An 18309-nucleotide genomic window follows, 5' to 3' on the forward strand; every position below is an offset into this window, starting at 1 on the left:
GTTAAGTAAAGATCTATATCCGAAAAGTCTTTTTCTTTTTAGAGCTATAATTTTATATTCCATTCAAAGTATAAAATCCGAACGGACTTTGGAATTCCACTTGGTAAATTTGTCCAAACTTGGATAAAGTCATTTGTTGTTGCCTCGGAGACAACCCTCTTGTTTACAAATCAATGATCAGAGTGTGTATAAAAAGTTAATCAGCACATTACGATTAACGTAGCAGTACCCGTCTTTTCGGTATAGAGTTTGCAGGGATTTCATAATAAGTCTTACTGAATCAATGCAGATAAAGATGACAGACATAATGAAGCTTTTTTACCCTGTTTTAATATTTTTGGGAGTAGAGTGTCAGGAGCCTCGGTATCATGGGGAATTTAATCTGAGGTTTTATGGGAAGCTTCCAAGCAAGGACTACCAAACCATTTTCTCAGCAGAGAATCAAACGTTTGGAAGAACGATTAATCAGTGTTCCCAATTTTGTATCAGTGACCAACGATGTATAGGGATAGAAATTTGTCAAATCAGACAGGATTTGTTTCAATGTCGAGTTTGCTGTGAGTGGAAGAAAATGGGAACAAACAATATTGATGAACATCCTGGATGTAAATACTTAGAAATGGTAAAATTTACCAGCCAAATAATAACCTAATCTTAGTTTTAATGATTAGTTTTTTTTTCTTTGGATGTAGTTTAATTTTTTTCCTTCTAACTCGCCTATAAGAAATTAGACATACATAATATTAATAAGAGGACGATATCTTCTCTATGGTTTTTTTTTAATATAACTTAGTTTTATAATTGGAAATTGAGTTTATTTGAGCTGCTTAGGGTTTTAAAACTATACATGAACCTTGGATCATGTAGTTCTTATTTTGAATTTAATTTTGATAATTTTATGACTTCTATATTGTATGTATCTTTCTCTAAATCTATATAAATTCAATGATATATATTTTATTTTTAGGAAGAAAAGAGCAGAGAAAACTGTAAGTAAAATGTTTTCATTGTAAATTTACCTCTAAAGACTTTTAATTGTAAAGAAGGTGTACCACCTATAGAATTACAGTGATCTACCATTAAAAGGGAGGCAGAAAATAGCCTTACCTAAAAAATGATAACCATAATCTGTAATTACAATTAGGAAATTAGATATCATTCTTAGGGTTTCATGAGAATATGACTTGAATTTGGTCATGTGATTAATTTCTATGACGTCACGTGAAGTCACAGTTTAGACCCTCCAAAAGTCTTACCTTGTTTTCCATATCATGGAAAATCATGTGACCAAGTGCATCTCATTGAAAACTGACCGTAAACTTATTTTTTCAAGGAAGTCCTTCTCTAAATGTAAATATTGAAGTGAATTTGTCACTTCAAATTCCCTGGTTCCAATTATTGAGTTTCATTCTAGCCGACTTTAGCAAACCTTAAGAAATTTTGATCCTTCGCCTTATAACTTTTCTACAGTAGCCATGAATGCCACATTGAGCACAGTTTTCGATATCAACCACTTAGCCTCCTACGCAGTGGACAGATTGACAACTTGTATTATAACATCAGCACCGGCTCGGATAGCGCACACTTTGCTTGAGATGCGACCATGGCTGAAGATCGGTCTGAAGAATTCCGTTAATGTTCAGAAAGTGTTGATTTACAACAGGCAAGACTGCTGTGGTAAGTCATGTTGATGGGTCTCTACACACGTCTTAAAAGAAATTCCGAGAGTATACTGTAGATCGTAATATTTCACGTTACCTATTTAAGGGGAAAATCTTCATTGTATTTATTAGCGAGACAAAAATGTCGCGGGCTGTGGTGTCTATTTTATCCTTTATAATTTTAATACTGTAGAATCATCATTGTTTGTAAGGGACCAATGTGGATTTCGCGAGTCACCCTTATCATGAATCCCCACGAACGTTTATTTTGTTAACATACTGATTCATGAACTACGTAATTACGGGTAATCCACGAAATGATGTCAAAGCAAACAGGACAATTTTTGCTTACCATCGAACATTGACCCCTACGAATTAAAATGATTCCACAGTCTTCGATAGAACATTCGCGAGCAAACAGCCTACTATGAAGAAAATTCTCGCGAATAAAATTTGATTTTCAGTACATGTATGTACCTATAAAATTTTATGGTTTTTACATATTCATTAGAAATTGATGATGCGCTATAATTTATGTTTCATTTTATACCTATAAATGTTTAAATTCAGCAACTCTTATTTTAATCACTTGCCAAAATATCTGTGTTACATTGAAATAAAAATAAATGAAAGGAAAACGGAAAACATACTGAACTAAAGAAACATGTTTAAAAATATATATACTGACACGCAAAAGAAACGCAACAAGCAGTAATCTACAAAAGTTTGAATTTTTTATCTAATGATTTTTTTAAAAAGAAAACTGTTTCTCAATCAAAGTTATGGAAGTCAGAAAACCCGATTATCATATATTCATTGAAAAAATGATTGGAACTGGTAAACGGAAAACGTACTGAACAAAAGAAACATGTTTAAAAATATATATACTGTATATAAACATAAAAAGAAATTAAATAAGTATGAAATAGATTAAAACTTACAAAATTCATTAAAATTGATATTCTTATAACGATTTCCTAAAGAATACCCATATAGATATTTAAATTTTTAATTTTACAGGGGAAAGATTTCGTAACGTCGAGGTGAACGTAACAGAAAACGGACAGAATACTCCATGTGGATTTTATCCCGGTCCTGCTGAAAGTAAAGATCGCATATTATTTCTGTGTGAAAATGACACCCGAGGAGATGGCATCATCATATCCATTGTGCGAAATGAACAGCCCGTATTTCTTGGTGTGTGTGAAGTCGAGGTGTTTGGTCAGCCTTAAGATGTAGAAATGTAGCCCTTTCATGAGGTCGATTTTTAGTTATACATGTGTATCGACCTCACAGAAAGAAAAAACATTTAGACCAAGCAACGACGTGAAGTAAATGTGTTTTTGGATTGCCCAGATGAAAAAGGCTACATTTACTTCCTTTTTCTCCTACAAACGTCTAATTTGTTAAATTAAATTTTTTTAAAATTCAAAACCTGAAGTAAATGAATCTTCAGAACCTACCGCTCAATTCGAGTACTCTCTGATTAACAATACATCGATGTATTAATTTTATCAAAATATGATTGCATATGAAATAAAACCATATTATATTAGAAAATATGACTTTTTTCAATAAAAAATTAGTTTAACACCATAAACATAAGTCGATTGTAATTTCTTAAAGAAAAAATGATTCTGTGCTAGTGTTAAAATATATTTCTACGTTTCTAAAAAAAAAAAATTAAACCATTATCATACAGATGTCAATAAGAAAGAAAGTGCAGTTTGAGCTCTATTGTGCCCTAAAATTTTACTTTGTGAAAGTGAAGGATATCTGTTAAGTACACCTCAAAATTCACAGACTTATTAATCTACAAATAAAAAGGCCTGAAAAACACCTAGATGTGTATTTTGGTTTCGTTTGGTCAAAAAATATCTTAATCATATTGTTAACTAAAATATTCTTAACTTAAAATCTATTACCTAACCTATTCAAGACAACCTAGCTGATGTATCTACCTTTACTCTCCTCACTTGTGTTTTAGCATCTCAGATCAAATCAAACGCATTGTATTAGTAGCAGATACCGGTAAGCAATATTATTTCTGAGCAGATTCGTAAAGGAAGAGAACAATCAAAGGCGTTTGATTGATTTTACCAGTAAATGAACTCATCCTCATTAAAGATCAGTTGATCAATAGGAAATGAAACATGAAGTGCAATAGGCTGTAAAATACGTATATAAAATTGTTTTCATTTATGATATTGATGCAATTAAGATAACTATATTTCTAATGATAAGATTTTGTCATCACTTCACATTGCACGTTTAACTTTACATTGTACCAAAACGTTAAAAGGGTTATTCTTTACAGAAAGATATAACGAACAGTATTTAATATCAAAGTCCATAAAACAATACAAAATAGGAGCAGAGCAAACATGGACCTACGAAACATCAGAAGAGGGATCAGGTGCCATGGAGGATTGAGCATCCCCTGCTGACCGGTCACCGGTGCTCCTCGTCATGATCAGGAAATAACGGAAAAATCCCTCGGCAATTCAGTGTATAAATAATGAACTAACAATTGGTATGAAAAACGTTAGTCAGCATTTGAATCAATGATAAATTGTATTTGCTGACAAGGTCATTTTAGCGACCATACAACTTACAAAACGATAACCAGACTGCTGATATTCTTGTTTCATTAACTTGCTTGTCAATTAGAAATTGTTCATACGTAGAGCATGCTTTTGCGTATCGAATCAACTGATATATTATATTTGCTCTCCATATGCAGGTGATAAAGGTATATTGCTGCATAAGTAAGGGAAATTGACGATAGAAAAGTTTAAGTCATCACGTTTATCATATAGCTTGGTTGTTAGATTACCATTAACGTCTTTTTAAAGTAAAATATCCAAGTATGAAACAGATGGATCAGACTCTGTGATATCTTTTATCTCAAGCTCACCAGGATATATCGTGTCGACATAGGAATGGAAATTGTTAATTGACAATGCGTCGTCGAAATATCTAAATGTCGAGTTGAAGGCCACAGCAAGTGTTTTCTTCTTTTCACGCATAAGATTTTGCACAAATTCTGCTTGATATGAAGATAAAAATAGGTCTGCTAATAACGGAGCGCAATTGGTACCCATGGATATTACAATAGATTGTTGGAAAACCTGGTCTTCAAAAACAACATAGATATTGTCAATCAGAAACTCAAGCATTGTTTTGATGTCAACTTCAGAGCCCTTGTGTCTTCAATCAGAATCTGTTTTAACAAAATAATTTTGCTAATGACCAATGACCAGGTAAGTAAATTTACGAGTATCATTTCTATTGAAAAAGCAGTTGTCAATGATACCAAAAAGCACTTTAATTTATCGATAAAGATAAAAATGAAATTGAATGATAAATTCCTTTTCATAGTATCTTTGAAAAAAAAACGAAAAGAATGAAATGCTGATATTCGATCTCGAATAATTATTTCAATATGATAAAATCTTTATGAAATTCATTACAGTTTTTATGGCATTACTCCGACGTTGTCTAAAAGGGATTTCTGCTTTATTAAACTATTTCATTCAGAATTCTTTTTCATTCTTTTTCATCGAAATGTGAAAAAAATGTTTACTCACCATCTTCTATTTGATTCCAATGAATCAATGATAGGAAAAGGAACATGAATTGCAATAGGCTTTGAAATTGGTATATATAATTCTATTTAATTATAAGATTGATGCAATTAAGATAACTATATTTTGATAAGATTTAGTCGTCACTTCACATTGCACATTCAACTTTTAATTGTGCAAAAACGTTAAAAGGGTTATGGTTATTCTTTACAGATAAGAATGAAATGGAATGATAAATTCTACTTCATAGTATCTTCAAAAAAACCCAAGAGAATGAAATGCTGATATTCGATCTCAGTTTATCATTTTAAGATGCAGAAATTAACCTAATTGTATCTTTAATTTCTATGCATAACTTTTTCACGAAAATTTGAAGCAGCTTCGTAGAAAAACACAGTATTTATAAGTATGATTGAAAAACTCTTCCATGGCCTAATGAAAAATTGAGTTCGCTAACATGGTCAGGATATCGACCATAGATTACAATGAAAGTACTGAAAGCACTCATGGGAGATGAACATGGTGTGATAGGGAGGTTTAGTGATTGAACAATATTATTCTTTCAAATACAGACAACTGTTTCAGATTTTTTGAAAGGGAATCTAAGTTTTACATAGAAATATATATGACAAAACTTTTAAATTCTTCTTCTCAAGAACCTCTGAGCCAGAAAAGCTGAAACTTATGTGGAAGCATCCGTGGGTAGTGTAGATTCTAAATAACTTAAATCATAAACTCCGGGGATAGGGCTGGGCCTGACTGGGAGCCCAAGTTTTACATAGAAATATATAGGAGAAAACTTTAAAAATCTTTCTAATAACTACTGGTTCAGAAAACCTTAAACTGATGCGGAAGCATCCGGGGTTAGTGTAGATTCTAAATTGTTCAAATCATGAGGGGTAGGGCGGGGCCACAATAGGGAACCCAAGCTTTAGATTGAAACATATAGGAAAAAATCTTTTACAATATTCTTTTCGGGAACTATTGGGCCAGAAAAGCTAAACATTATGCCAAAATATCCTGGGGTAATCTAGAATTTAGAATTGTCCAAATTATGTTCTCGGGGTCACAAAAGGTGTCAGAAGGGGGAAATCTGGTAAACAACTGCATGGTAAAATATTTTCAGGCGAGGGATGTGGCCTATGGGCCTGTTGTAATTCAAAGCTCTTGAAATTTTGATTTTGGTAATAAAATTATTGAATGGGCGATTAAAAAAAAGATTCTGTCATCTCTACTACATCGTAAAGAAATACGCACGTTAACTCTCGATTCCAGCCTACATTTTGGAACCCTTTAATTCAATATAAATAGCAATTTGGTCATAAAATCTTTGTCTAATACAAAGAACAGTTCAATGGTAATTAATGAATTGTCTTAATACTAGCGCTAAACAGTAAATTATCCATAATTCCAGCTCTTGAAAAAAGGGGGGTAGACGATATTTTCCATTGAAATCGGAGTTTCAAGCATCACCATATTTTGAAATAGTCTTGAATACGAATATATGTTCCTTATATCTTTTTTCGTGTTTTAGGCAAATAAATAAAACATAATTATATCTATGAAGTATAATGTTTCCGTTGTAAATCGCTTTGAAATTGGTGGAAAATAAGCAATTTTATCGTTTTTTGTCAATAAACATATGTCCCCCCTTTGGTATAAATGTGTGAAATAACAGTCGGTCTATATTACCTGTAAAAAGAGAGTTTTGTAACACGGGGGTGGGGGGGGGGTGGAGATGTTTTAAAAATATTTTCCGTTTTCCGTTGATTTCTATAATGAAAAACATAATTGTACAAAAATTGTACAGTTATCTCTCTTTCTTTTCCCCAAATAAGTAATGTTTTATGAAAATCCATATAATTATCTATTTGAAAAAATATTAAAAATTCATCGAAATATTAACTTTTGAAAATTAACTTGGGGGTAAGCGGGAGAACAATACTATCGTTCTCAGTTATTTGCAGTTTGATGTCCAGAAACGTATATAGATAGAAAATATGGAGATAACGAACGTTATCCGAGATCAAAAGTCCATAAAATAATACAAAATAGGAACAGAGCAAACTAAGAATGGGGTAATTGAAAAAAAGTAATTGTAATTGACTGTAATGAATTACATTTTTATGTACTTGGAAAAAATTTGTAATTGAACATTTTTTCAATTACTTGTAATTACTGAAAAAATATATTACCATTTTATTTCAATTATTTTTTCAATAACATTCAATTACTTTATACATGCAGTTCACACCCCTGATATATTGTGACCACTACCTCCACATTTTACTGTCTTTTATTTAAATTGTTAAACATATCCTCAGTCCTTCAGTTGTAAAAAAAATTAAGTTAATGTTTACAAGCAAATAAACAATTGGTTTGATGATAATAATCTAGTTTCTTTCTAATCATTATGTAATTCTTTGTTATAGATTTATCTAGATATTGTACGAGGGTCATTCTAAAAATACGTAGACAATGCTTTTCATCGTCATATAATTATAACAAGATTATAGATCAACACATTTTCGTAAACATAAACATCTATTTTGTCGAAGTGTGTAGTTTCATTCCATTTGATTAAATAGAGCTCATATTAACCAAAATTTAAACCAACATGATTTGTTACCACGGAGCACGGTTAACCAACATTGTAACGTCAAAGATTGATTGATTGATTGTATATTGTTTAACGTCCCTCTCGAGATTATTTCACTCATATGGAGACGTCACCGTATGCCGGTGAAGGGCTTCAAAGTTTGACCTTTACTCGGCACTCAGGGCCATTGAGCAGTGAGGGATCTTTATCGTGCCAACGCCTGCCGCTGACACGGGGCCTCGGTTTTTAAGGTCTCATCCGAAGGACCCGCAACTTTCACTTCAAAGTGCCGAGCGCATGGCGAAGGAACAGTTGCTACCCATTTTATCGACTGGGTCAGTCGCGGCCGAGATACGAACTCACGACCTCCCGATCACGGAGCGAGAACTCTACCGACTGAGCTACCGTGAACGGTATAACGTCAAATACAACGTTGAGAAAGTTTGTCAAAATCATACTAATTTCTTAATTTCAAACACGGTTTGTAGCGTCTTTTCCATTCAAAAAAACATATCCATTACACTTAACACCTAGTTTGCGAACAATTGTGCAAATATAGCTTGAATAAGAATGTCATTGTTTTCAAATTCGTTAATTTACCATGTAATTCTATTAATTCTGCAACAGTGAAGCACACATGTTCAATGACGTTCCTAACTCTTTCGACAATATTTTTAACTTAACCTGTTTCTTTGCAGACAATCCATCGTCCGATTCAAACTCGCTACCACTCAAAAATTGTATTTTCCATTTAATACAAATACACAGATAATTTTTCATACAGATATTTGTTTATACGGATTTTTTAAGCTTGTAGAAGAAGTTTCCTGAATGTAAAGAACAATTTTATTGCTACTTGCTGCGCCGTTACGTCCTCCAACGTCATGGTTTTTTGCTTTTTTTAATCAAGTCCATATGTATTTAGAAACTGATATCTTTTAAATGGAGCGACATATTACATAACCTGATTTCATTTTTTAAATACAGCAATACTTTATTTAAACATGTAAATTTTAGTTCGTTTCAGCTCCATTTATTAGAGGTATGGCTGTAAATACTATAAAGTAAAAATTAGTAAATTACTCAATTTTGACGGTGCTCCGTGACCCCATTTTTGCTGTTCTAAATCCTTGGTAATTTTAATAAATATGAAGATACATTCCAATTTTTTTACTCAAGTTATTTGAATCTGTTGTTAAAATATTTGAACTAAATTTGGATATAATATGACGTTAAATAAAAACGTTAGGACAAAAGTCTACGAACTTTTTGAATGACCCTCGTATTACCTCTCCTAGGTCTATTCGTTATGAAACACACATTTGTTATTCATTTTTTCTTGTTTGAGCAATAATAAAGAAAAAAATGTGTGTGTCATAATTAAGTTTTCTCTTGGTTTGGAGAAATAATTGACTTCCAAACCACAGCTATAAATTGCAATCAAAACAAAACCCATCTAAGGAGGCATTCATACCATGATTTAGAAGTCAAAGCCAGTAGAGATAATTTTTTTCAAATTAAAATGCTGCGCTAAATAAACTGTAGAAAAGAAAAATTTTCAATTTGATATTATTTTAACATCTAAAAATAATTTGATGAATGAATTTTGTATCTGAAAATATCATGTTCCTTACAAATATTATCTTTGAAGTAAAAATGTTCAACCTAAATATCAATTCAGAATGTACAGGTCCAGAAATGTATAATATGAGGGGTTACAGTTAAGACTCATTTTACCTAATTAGGACAAATCCTTTTAATCAAATATCATAAGCCATGCAATTTGTGTACATGTAGGTTTTGCGTGGAAGAAACTGCATCAAATAGATCGCGGATATTTCTTTAATGTTTTTGTAAATTAAAGTTAAAATTAAACCAGAAAGATACACAAAGCCCATATCATTTTTTATGCATCGTTTGTCGTGAGTTTGAGCTTATATGCAAATGAATGTAGTTTTGTATATTCATTGACAAGGAATAAATTTTTTTTAAAACATTCAAAATGTAATTTGTAATTTAATTAATTACTTTCGCAAAGTAATTGTAATTTAATTAATTACTTGTCTTAGAAAGCCTGTTATTTGTTTTTAAATTGAAGAAAAATTTAAGTAATTGTAATTTAATAAATTACTTTTAAAAGTAATTGACCCCATTCCTGGAGCAAACACAGACCTTCATAACATCAGAGGTGTTAACATGTGCCATGAAGGAGTATGCACCTCTCCCGACCGGTCACACCCGCCGTGTGCTCCTTGTCATTATCCGGAAATAAATGGAGTCTTTCAACGACAATTAAGAACTTTTGAAATGGTTACTTTAAACACGACCGCTGATTTTCTTGTTAACTTATTGATCAATATCCTATCATGTTTTTGACATTGATGATAGGTAGAGCTTGCTAAAGTGTTTCGAATAAGCTCTGAGACATAAACCTCTTAACAGATGTTAAAGGTATATTGCCGCAAAAATAAGGGAAGTTAACGATTGAAAAGTAAAAGTCATCACATTTATCATCGAGCCAGTTGTTAGGTAACCATTTCATTATTAAGGACTTTTTTAAGCGGTGACATTACTTTTGTAAGTACCATCTGATTAAATAAGTTACATACCTATAATCTACAGATCAATATAAGAAAAGAGAAAAAAATTGCAAACTACATTATTGCACATTTACTTACTGCTTAGGACTATGATTAATACACTGTACCTATAAGAGATCGAAACTTCTTTTGCAAATCAAACTCCGCAGCACTGTTAAGGCCTACTAAAGGAATCAACGGAAAATAGAAATGCAAAAACGGGTATCGTTTTTAAACTTAATTTATTTTTGTTCAGCTGTTTTATTATCACAGAACTTAAATATTTATGGAAAAAGCATAGTATAACCTATTCTGTACTGTATGAAGTTTGGTCCCATCGATGGACAGTCACGTGATAAATGCATAGTACGTGTACTGAATGTAGGTCATTAACAAATTTCAATATTGCAAGGGCATACCCTATTTGAAATTAAAAATTCAAGCTATTAATTGTTTCTGTATACTTTGTACTTTCTGGAAAGTGCTGCTGCTTTGAATAGATTTCGCGTTTTAACAGTTAAAAATTCAAGTAAAAGTTTTGACTTTTACCAAATATTTTGTGCACTTATAAAGTCACCCTCTCGATTTAAAGAAAGCAGCAGCACTTTTCAAGTTAAGGAACATATCCTTTATTTATATTCAAAAAAATGGTAAAGATTTATTTCGTGTATGCCCTTGCAAAAGAACGATTTAACGAGGCACCTCGATGTAAAATATACCTAACCTGAGCATAAAAACACAAAATTATTGAAATACATTTTCCCGATAGTTAATGAATAATGGCACTGAACAAAGGATATAAATTGGTATTAACTGCCTATTTAACACCTGTAAATAACATTCTGTTTAATAATAAAAAGCATTTTTCATTGTTAAAAAATTCCTCAATCTACCTCTCACAGCACATGAATTACGTCAATTTTACCAATATGACGTCATGATTGACAAGTTCATCGAGATCAGTGATCTGTTTTTAACCAGCTGTATGGGATTTAACTAGCAACTTTTTTGAATGCATTGATAAGTTTTATTGTTGTTTATTATGCTGATGCAGTTTAAAGTTGAAAATTATTCAATTTTCTGGTATTATGAGGAATTCATAAAAGTCATATTTTAGTGTGACATCATAGTAAACTTTTCCCGTATAAATTAGGCCCCACCTCCTTATTTCAACCTTAACAATGCTGCGTCACAATTTAGGGTTATTGAAAACCCCGCTTGCCAACAATAAGTGCCCCCTACGTTAATATATATATATATATATACGTTAACATATATATATATATATATATATATATATATATATATATATATATATATATATATATATATATATATATATATATATATATATATATATATATATATATATATATATTCACTTTCTTTTTAGCGTTATTGTTTTATATTCAATTTAAAATGTAAAATCCCGAACAGGCTTTTGATTGTCCAATCTTGGATAAAGCCATTTGTTGTTGCCTACGAAACAACAGATCAATGATCAGAGTGTGTATTAAAAGTTAACAGGCATTTTATGATAACCGTAGCAGTTCCCATCTTTTCGGTATAGAGTTTGCAGCAATTTACAATAAGCGTGTATTAATTAATACTGATATAGATGACAGAAATAATGAAACTTTTTTTCTCTTTTCTGATATTTTTGGGAGTCGAGTGTCAGGAGCCTCGGTATCACGGGATATTTAATCTGAGGTTTAATGGAAAGCTTCAAAGCAAGGACTACCAAACCATTTTCTCAGCAGAGGATCAAATGTTTGGAAGAACGATAAATAAGTGTTCCCAATTTTGTGCACATGACCAACGTTGTATAGGGATAGAAATTTGTCAAATCAGACAGGATTTGTTTCAATGTCGAGTTTGCTGTGAGTGGAAGAAAATAGGAACAAACAAAATTGATGATCATCCTGGGTGTAAATACTTAGAAATGGTAAATTTTACTAGACAAACATTAGCCTAATCTTAGTTTCAATGATTTTTTTTCTTTGGAACCGGCTTATTCTAACTCATTTGTAAGAAATTCTAAGACATACGTATTCACTCAAATAAGACGATGTTCTCTCTATTTCTTTTGCTTTTTACTATATCTTAGTTTTATACTTGGGAACAAAACTGGGAATTGATTTTATTTATATTGCTTAGGGTTTTCATTAAAACTAAACCTTAGATCATTTAATTTTTGTTTTGAATTAGAATTTGATAATATCATTAGCCTTCTACATTGTATGTATCTTTCCCTAAATCGATATAAATTCCAGAATATATGTATTTTTTTTATTATTTTCAGGAAAATCGGGGCAGTGAAAACTGTAAGTAAAATGTTATCATTGTAAATTTACTTCTAAAGACTTTTAATTGTAAAGAAGGTGTACCACTTTTGGAATTACAGTGATCTACCACTGAAAGTACGAAAGAAAAAATAAAACGCTCACCTCAAAATGATTACCACAGTTTGTAATTAGAATTATGAATTCAGACATCATTCTTAGCGTTATATAAGAATATGATTTGACGTTGGTCATGTGATTAATTTCTATGACGTCATATGACGTCACAGTCTAGAACCTCAAAACTTTTAACGTGGTCAGTTTTCCATACCCTTATCATGTGACAAAGCTCATATCATTGAAAACTGACAGTAAAGATAATTTTTCAAGAAATGTCATCTGTAAATGTAAATTGAATTAAATTGCATTATTTACTTGATATATATCTGAGTTGATTCGATACGCAAAAGCGTGCTCTGCGTATGAACAATTTCTAAAACGTGGTAAATTATCGACAAGCAAGTTGATGAAACACGAATATCAGCAGTCTCGTTTAAAGTCATCATTTCGTAAGTTCTATTGTCGATACAATGACCTTGTCAGCAAATACAATTAATAATTGAGTCAAATGCTGACTGACGTTTTTCATACTGATTGTTAGACAATTACTTATACACTGAATTCACGACGGATTTTCCGTTATTTCCGGATCATGACAAGGAGCACAATGCGGTGTGAACGGTCAGCAGGGGATGCTCACTCCTCTCTGGCACCTGATCCAACTCTGATGTATCGGAGGTCCGCGTTTGCTCTGTTTGTATTTTATTTTTTTTTTTTTTTTTGACTTTGAGAATGAATACTGTTCGTTATTTCCATATCCGTCACTTCAAATTCGCGCAGTGGTTAGAGAGTCTGCTTTAGAGTTGCGAAGTATGGAGTTGATCCTGATGTCACGGTTTCGAATCCCGCTGTGGTGCTTGGAGACCAGTCCTTTAGATGAAACCGTAAAACCGGGGTTTCTGTATCGCAGTAGGTGATGGCACGAAAAGGATCCCTCCCTACATGTACTAGCTGCTCAATGGCCCTGAGTGACGAGCATAGGGCAAATTAAAATTGCAGCTCTCCACCGGCAAGTGGTGGGGTCTCCATATGAGTTAAAAATTCTAGAGAGACACGTTAAATGAATTAATTAATAAATCAATCACATCATATTTCATGATTCCAACAATTGAGTTTCATTAACCCGACTTTAGTAAACCTTAAAAAGTTTTTATCAGTCGCCTTATAACTTTTATACAGTAGCCATGAATGCCACAATGAGCACAGCTTACAATATCAACCACTTAGCATCAAACGCAGTAGACGGTATCACAACTTGCATTATAGAATCATCACCGGCTCGAGTGGCGCACACTGATCTGGAGATAAGACCATGGCTGAAGATCATTCTGAAGAATTCCGTCAATGTTAAGGAAGTGTTGATTTACAACAGGCAAGATTGCTGTGGTAAGTCGTGTTGATGGATCTCTTCAAATGTCTTTTAAAAATTCCGAGAATATACACTTATTTGATAACTACGAGGGGAACAGTCAAACTGTTGTTCCGAGTTAATGGGGAAGACCTGGGAATCAGTTTCTCAGGTCTTCCCCATTATCAAGGGACAACAGTTTGACTAGTACCGATTCCCGATTTGTCATGAAATAAATGTTTTATTACCTAGCCTACTTTAAAATTTCTTAAAGCAATGATATAGACACATCGACAAACGTTTGCATTATTTCTTGTGTTATCATGCATGCCCTAATAAATATCGATGTATACATGTATTGTTTAGTAAAAACATCAGCTGACTTCAAGGTTAGAAAATAACACGCTGAGATGGACGTGTTAAAGACAAAAATCTAGTGAGTGAAAAGTGTAATAGCTGTAAAGTACTGGAAATCAATTATGACGTGATGTTGGGTCAGTTCATCCATGCAACAGTTCATTCTGTGACCGGGTAAACAGTTTTGACTGTTGCAAGGTATGCAAAAAACATTAAAATGGATAAGGAACCAGTTCAGAAAACCTAATTACAGTTTATATAGTAGGTTAGGTAATAATATAATGTAGATCACTATATTTCCGCAAAACTTTTTTGAGGAGAAAGCTTCTTTAGTATTTATTAGCGAGACAAAATTTTCGCAAATTGTGGTGTCTATTGTTTTTTATCCTTTATAATGTAATATTCGAGAGGGATAAAAAAAATCGCGATCAGACATCGTTGTATGAATAAAGTTCTCGCGAATAAAATTTGATTCATAGTACATGTAAAACCATATACTTATCAAATTTTATGGTTTTTTTCATTTCATTAAAAAAGAAATGGATCATGTCCTTTTATTATTTGATATTTAAATTCAACAACCCTCATTTTAATCATGTGCTGAAATGTTTGTGTTAAGTTGGAAATTAAGAAAGCTCGTCTAGAATCCATGCTAGAAAAAAAAATGTGTCTCGATCAAAGTTAGGGAAGAAAGAAAACCCGATTATCGTATTCATTGAAATCAGAATAAATGATTGGAACTGATAAACTGAATAGATACTGAACAAAAGTAACATGATTTATATATCAACTTTTACAAACTTAACAGAAGTATTATTAACAAGATCTTATTCATTCAGAAATCATTCTGATAATGATTTCCTAAAGGATACCCTGATAGCAATTATTAATTTTTTTTTTGCAGGGGAAAAATTTCATAACGTCGAGGTGAATGTAACAGAAAACGGACAGAAAACTCCATGTGGATTTTATCCTGGTCCTGGTGAAAGTAAAGACCGCATATTATTTCTGTGTGAAAATGGCGCCCGAGGAGATGGCGTCATAATATCCATTGTGCGAAATGAACAGCCCGTATATTTAGGTGTATGTGAAGTCGAGGTTTTTGGTCAGCCTTAAGATGTAGACATGTAGCCCTTTCATGAGGTCAATTCTTATTTACATTGACTTTACAGAAAAAATATATCGACCAAGCACAGGCGTGAAGTAAATGTTTGGGTTTTTTCAGGGATTGCACAAATGAAAGAACTACATTTACTCACTTTTATCTGCAACCGTCTAATTTGTAAGATTATTATTAAAAAGATTTTTATAATCTGAAGAAAAACACATCCCTAGAAATTAACGCTCAATCCAAGTACTCTCTGATTAACAATACATGTATATGTTTGCTAAAAATATAGGAAATAAAACTTCTTAGAAAATTGGATCTATCCGTGTTCTTTTTGTTTTCATTTAGAAGTACATGGAGATTTTTTTTCACCAAAAAGGATTACGTCTAGATCATAAACATACGTAAACTGTAAATATTTCAGAATAAATGATTGTGATTAAAATTGCCAGTGTTAAAATATCTCTCGACATTCCTATAATTTTTTTAGAAATTTAACTATCACCTGCATGCGGGGTTTACATTTCTCAGTTGATACAATATGCAAGAGCATGCTTGACGTATGTACAATTCCTAAAATGAGGTAAATTGTTGACAAAAAAGGTGATGAAGCACGAATATCAGCAGTCACGTTTAAAGTTATCATTTTGTAAGTTCTATGATCGATACAATGACCTTGTCAGCAAATATTTATCATCGAGTTAAATGCTGTCTGACATTTTTCATATTAATTGTTAGTCCATTATTTATACACTGATTTGACTACGGACTCTCCCGTTATTTCACGATCATGACAAGAAGCACACCGCAGGTGTGTCTGATCGGCAGGGAATGCCTACTCCTCCATGGCACCTGATTCCACATCTGATGTTTAAGAGGTCCGTGTGTTTGCTATGCTCCTATTTTGTATTGTTTAGTGGACTTTGAGCTTGAATACTGTTTGTTATCACCATATATTTCATTATTAGTAGGATCGAAGTTTGGTCTTAGTCGTATATTCTTCATTAAAACGGGTCCCTGGTGTATCTGCATCTCTATGCATTAAACCGTGATATCAAGTGGACCAATGATAAAGCTTATCACAATGTATGAAATCATATCACAAAATATTGGAGATATTTTTTATGCATAATATGGAATAAGAAATGAAATTGTGAGGAAACATTTTTTAAAAAAAAACTAAAAAATATAGTAAATTAAGTGAATAAGTGTAAATTGATCTTTCTTTAATTCATTTGATTGTTTAAAACTAGCCGTTTTTTTTATCATGAGTAACAGCATATTTAATGAAAACGGAACTCGATTTTTATTTCTGCAAAATGCATAGTAAATATTACAAAATAACATAGTAAATCTAGTAACATAGTAAATTTCATACTGATTCTACACATAAGTACTCGCTGAATATTCCCCTGAAATCTCTTATAGACAGATTCCATTTAAATATATGTATGCCGTTTTAAACAGTATTTTTGCACAGCTGAAACCGAACAAAAATTTCTGAAGTATGATAAGCTATCAAAAATGAAGCATTTTTGCAAATTCGACGAAATATTATTCGGTAGTAACAAAGTACTGGTCGGGAAAAGAACGATATTCTCATGCATATTTATAAAGGACTGACGTTTTTCCTGGATCTGCGCATGTGCGCGGGAAAAGCTTCGCGACAATCATCAGGTCGAGGAAAATATTTTTTTGTGACCTCTGTTTAGTGAGGAACCAATATGACTGACAAATCGACCAATCAGCTCAATGGGTTGCATTTAATGCATTTATGGGTTACTACATAAAATACTACATGTGTTTTTAGAAAAGGCTAGTTTTTTTAAATCGCTCTCGGGAAGACTTGATGCATTTTCCCAAGCATTTACACGCTTAATGCATTATGTACATTATTATCTACTAATCCCATGCTCATATTTGCATACAAATGATTAACAATGATAAAAATTAAAATTTTCCCCACTCCATTGTACAGGTCCGTTTGTTTAGAGTTTCCCCGTGCTGTACTGCTAATGAAAAGACAATTGCACGTGATTATTCCTCGGTACAAAAAGCAACCAACTCTGAGGTGTACTAACGTATTGACAATCCCTAACTCACGTGTTTGTAGTAAAAACGTAGTAGACCATCATGCTTTTCGGTTCATTCACGAGATTGGAAATTTGTTTGCTGTGAGCATGCGAGACCATGTGATCATGAGTATTTCAATAAGAGGCGGTCTATCATCCGACTCGGAGAAAAAATAATTTTTACCAAATAATATTTCATAACTTTTAAAAGTGATGGAGTGGAATTGTCTTATTTGCAGAAAGTATATAACTTATATAACTTGATGAGACACCACATATATTTATTTCTTTTAAAATAAAACACTAATACGGCATATATATCTTTAATCAGTAGCAAGCAGTTCTTCTATATCTGAATAATTGTTACTTTCAATCGTATGTCGACTATATGTCTAAATGGTTTCATGCATTCAGAATGAAATAAACTAAAGAATCTGATAAATCTCTATCATTTTGGTTGTTTAACAGACCATAGATGATAAGTGCTCATGAGAAACGAAATGGACAATCGACATTTTCTTAGCTTTCTATCGTAATTTTTTTTTAGATTGTAATCACTAGTATATTATGCGTTTGTCTTCCAACATTTATGGGTT

General features: G+C 32.3%; 2 protein-coding genes across 2 annotated transcripts; both read left to right on the forward strand.

The window, feature by feature from the left end:
- The first annotated feature begins 262 nt into the window (after positions 1–262).
- LOC134268227 (pentraxin fusion protein-like) lies at positions 263–15951 on the forward strand. Its single transcript, XM_062750417.1, has 4 exons — positions 263–622; positions 12729–12750; positions 14008–14214; positions 15438–15951. The coding sequence occupies exons 1-4, from the start codon at positions 284–286 to the stop codon at positions 15647–15649; spliced, it is 780 nt and encodes a 259-aa protein (XP_062606401.1). The 5' UTR covers positions 263–283; the 3' UTR covers positions 15650–15951.
- Positions 1476–2975, forward strand: LOC134268226 (pentraxin fusion protein-like). Its single transcript, XM_062750416.1, has 2 exons — positions 1476–1677; positions 2682–2975. The coding sequence occupies exons 1-2, from the start codon at positions 1476–1478 to the stop codon at positions 2891–2893; spliced, it is 414 nt and encodes a 137-aa protein (XP_062606400.1). The 3' UTR covers positions 2894–2975.
- Positions 15952–18309: the final 2358 nt, after the last annotated feature.

This window comes from Saccostrea cucullata, unplaced genomic scaffold (assembly GCF_032062105.1).
Source record: "Saccostrea cucullata isolate Sc308-1 unplaced genomic scaffold, CSIRO_AGI_Scuc_v1 ctg1116, whole genome shotgun sequence".
In the NCBI taxonomy this organism is placed as follows: domain Eukaryota; kingdom Metazoa; phylum Mollusca; class Bivalvia; order Ostreida; family Ostreidae; genus Saccostrea; species Saccostrea cuccullata.

Bases quoted from the DNA above. Each gene is read 5' to 3' on its own strand.
- LOC134268227 (XM_062750417.1), top strand. From the start codon at position 284: ATGCAGATAAAGATGACAGACATAATGAAGCTTTTTTACCCTGTTTTA. The intron at 12,751-14,007 runs GTAAGTAAAATG...ACTTTTATACAG, and splicing joins AAATCGGGGCAGTGAAAACT to TAGCCATGAATGCCACAATG. The intron at 14,215-15,437 runs GTAAGTCGTGTT...TTTTTTTTGCAG, and splicing joins CAACAGGCAAGATTGCTGTG to GGGAAAAATTTCATAACGTC.
- LOC134268226 (XM_062750416.1), top strand. From the start codon at position 1,476: ATGAATGCCACATTGAGCACAGTTTTCGATATCAACCACTTAGCCTCC. The intron at 1,678-2,681 runs GTAAGTCATGTT...TTAATTTTACAG, and splicing joins CAACAGGCAAGACTGCTGTG to GGGAAAGATTTCGTAACGTC.